Source organism: Malurus melanocephalus, unplaced genomic scaffold (assembly GCF_030028575.1).
Source record: "Malurus melanocephalus ecotype Western Australia unplaced genomic scaffold, MMel_1.1 scaffold_2246, whole genome shotgun sequence".
NCBI lineage: Eukaryota > Metazoa > Chordata > Aves > Passeriformes > Maluridae > Malurus > Malurus melanocephalus.
Window position 1 is genome coordinate 6,352 of NW_026625478.1, and position 2,733 is coordinate 9,084.

General features: G+C 51.8%; 1 protein-coding gene across 1 annotated transcript in view; it reads right to left on the minus strand.

Moving 5' to 3' along the window:
- The window catches only part of LOC130587682 (proliferation-associated protein 2G4-like), a gene marked incomplete at its 5' end in the record, with an annotated part of 10,141 nt that overhangs the window by 5,219 nt on the left and 2,189 nt on the right, over positions 1-2,733 (minus strand). The window contains 2 exons of the mRNA XM_057388655.1: positions 2,222-2,355; positions 2,470-2,679. Coding sequence (XP_057244638.1) covers positions 2,222-2,355; positions 2,470-2,679 — 344 coding nt within the window. The remainder of the gene's footprint in view (positions 1-2,221; positions 2,356-2,469; positions 2,680-2,733) is intronic.

Consider the following 2,733-nt stretch of genomic DNA (forward strand, 5'->3'; position numbering starts at 1 on the left):
CACCTGAGCATACCTGGGAGTACCTGAGATACCTGGGAACACCTGAGAATGCACCTGAGACACCTGGGAATGCACCTGAGATACCTGAGAATGCACCTGGGAGCACCTGAGACACCTGGAAATGCACCTGGGAGTGCACCTGAGACACCTGGGAGCACCTGAGATACCTGGGAACACCTGGGAATGCACCTGAGATACCTGGGAACACCTGAGCACACCTGAGAGCACACCTGAGTGCACACCTGAGCTCATCACTCACCTGAGTGCACACCTGAGTTCACATCTCAAACGTGAGTTCGGAACTGAGCACACCCCGATCTCACACCTCATTTCACACCCCGATCTCACACCTGAGTTCATCTGAGTGCACACCTGAGTTCACATCTCTCACCTGATCTCACACCTGAGCACACCTGAGTTCCTCAAACCACGCCCGCCTCCCACCAGGAAGGACAAACCAGGTGAGCTCAGATCCCAGGAATTCCAGGTGGGATTCCAGCCTTATTCAGGTATCCCAGATGGATTTTGGGGTGGGAAATGGGAATTTTGGGGTGGGAAATGGAAATGTCCATCCCGGGGCATTTCCAGTGGGAATCCCATCCCCAACCCCGTTATTCCCAGCCCCAATCCCATTATGCCCGGGATCCCTGACCCCATTATCCCGGGATCCCTGACCCCATTATCCCCCCATTATTCCCATCCCCAATCCCATTATTCCCAGGATCCCTGACCCCATTATCCCTGGGATCCCTGACCCCATTATCCCCATTTTTCCCCCATTATCCCCGTTATTCCCCCGTTTCCTCTCTGTTATTCCCCGTTCACACCTGAGTGTGAAGGGCATGGTGTTATCCCCATCCCAATCCCATTATCCCCGGGATCCCTGACCCCATTATCCCCGTTTTCTCCCCGTTATTCCCCGTTCATACCTGAGTGTGAAGGGCATGGTGTTATCCCAATCCCAATCCCATTATCCCCAGGATCCCTGACCCCATTATCCCCATTATTCCCCCGTTATTCCCAGCCCCAATCCCATTATCCCCGGGATCCCTGACCTCATTATCCCCGTTATTCCCCCGTTTTCCCTGTTTGTACCTGAGTGTGAAGGGCATGGTGATATTCCCAGCCCCAATCCCATTATCCCCAGGATCCCTGACCCCATTATCTCCATCCCTGACCCCATTATCTCCATCCCTGACCCCATTATCCCCGTTTTTCCCCCATTTTCTCCCCGTTATCCCCCGTTCATACCTGAGTGTGAAGGGCATGGTGTTAACCCCATCCCCAATTCCATTATCCCCAGGATCCCTGACCCCATTATCCCCGGGATCCCTGACCCCATTATCCCCGTTTTTCCCCCATTCTCCCTGTTATTTCCCCGTTTTCTCCCTGTTATTCCCTGTTCATACCTAAGTGTGAAGGGCATGGTGTTATCCCCATCCCAATCCCATTATCCTCGGGATTCCTGACCCCATTTTCCCCGGGATCCCTGACCCCATTATCCCCATCCCTGACCCCATTATCTCCATTCCTGACCCCATTATCCCCGTTATACCCCCATTATTCCCCTGTTTTCCCCATTATTCCCCATGGGTACCTGAGTGTGAAGGGCATGGTGATATTCCCACCCCCAATCCCATTATCCCCAGGATCCCTGACCCCATTATCCCCGTTTTTCCCCCATTATTCCCCCATTTTTCCCCCATTATCCCCGTTATTCCCCGTTCATACCTGAGTGTGAAAGGATGGGTATTCCCATCCGCAATCCCATTATCCCTGGGATCCCTGACCCCATTATTCCCCCATTATTCCCAGCCCCAATCCCATTATCCCCGGGATCCCTGACCCCATTATCCCCGTTTTTCCCCCATTATCCCTGTTATTCCCCCGTTTTCTCCCCATTATTCCCCGTTCACACCTGATTGTGAAGGGCATGGCATTAACCCCATCCCCATCCCCAATCCCATTATCCCCAGGATCCCTGACCCCATTATCCCCAGGATCCCTGACCCCATTATCCCCAGGATCCCTGACCCCATTATCCCCGGGATCCCTGACCCCATTATCTTCATCCCTGACCCCATTATCCCTGTTATTCCCCTGTTTTCTCCCCGTTATCCCCCATTCATACCTGAGTGTGAAGGGCATGGTGTTATCCCCATCCCAATCCCATTATCCCGGGATCCTTGACCCCATTATCCCCGTTTTTCCCCGTTCCTACCTGAGTGTGAAGGGCATGGTGTCGAAGCGCCGCTCCACCTCGCTGAAAAAGGCACGGGAGGTTTTCATCTTGAGGCCGTACTGCTTCGAAGGGTCCCTCTTGTAAATCGTGGTTCTCTGCCCGGCGTCCTTCGCCTGCAAAAAAACCACAAAAACCACCCCGAAAAAAAATTCAGTAATTCCAGAACATTCCACACCCCAAAATTCCCTGAAAAAAAAATCCCAAAATTTTTATAGGGTCGGGCTCACCTTGCCCTCGCCGCTGCTGACGAGGACGTCGACAGCGTAAACTTCGTGGACCTCGAATTCGGCTTTTTCGTGGTCCTTCCTGCAAAAAAAAAAATTTGGGAATCGGGGTGGGAAAAACTTCTGAGAAAGTTGAAAAGTTCCTGGAAAGCTAAAAATTTCCAGGAAAAGTTCCTGGAAACCTAAAAATTTTCTGGAAAAGTTCCTGGAAACCTAAAAATTTTCAGGAAAAGTTCCTGGAAACCTCAAAATTTTCAGGGAAATGTT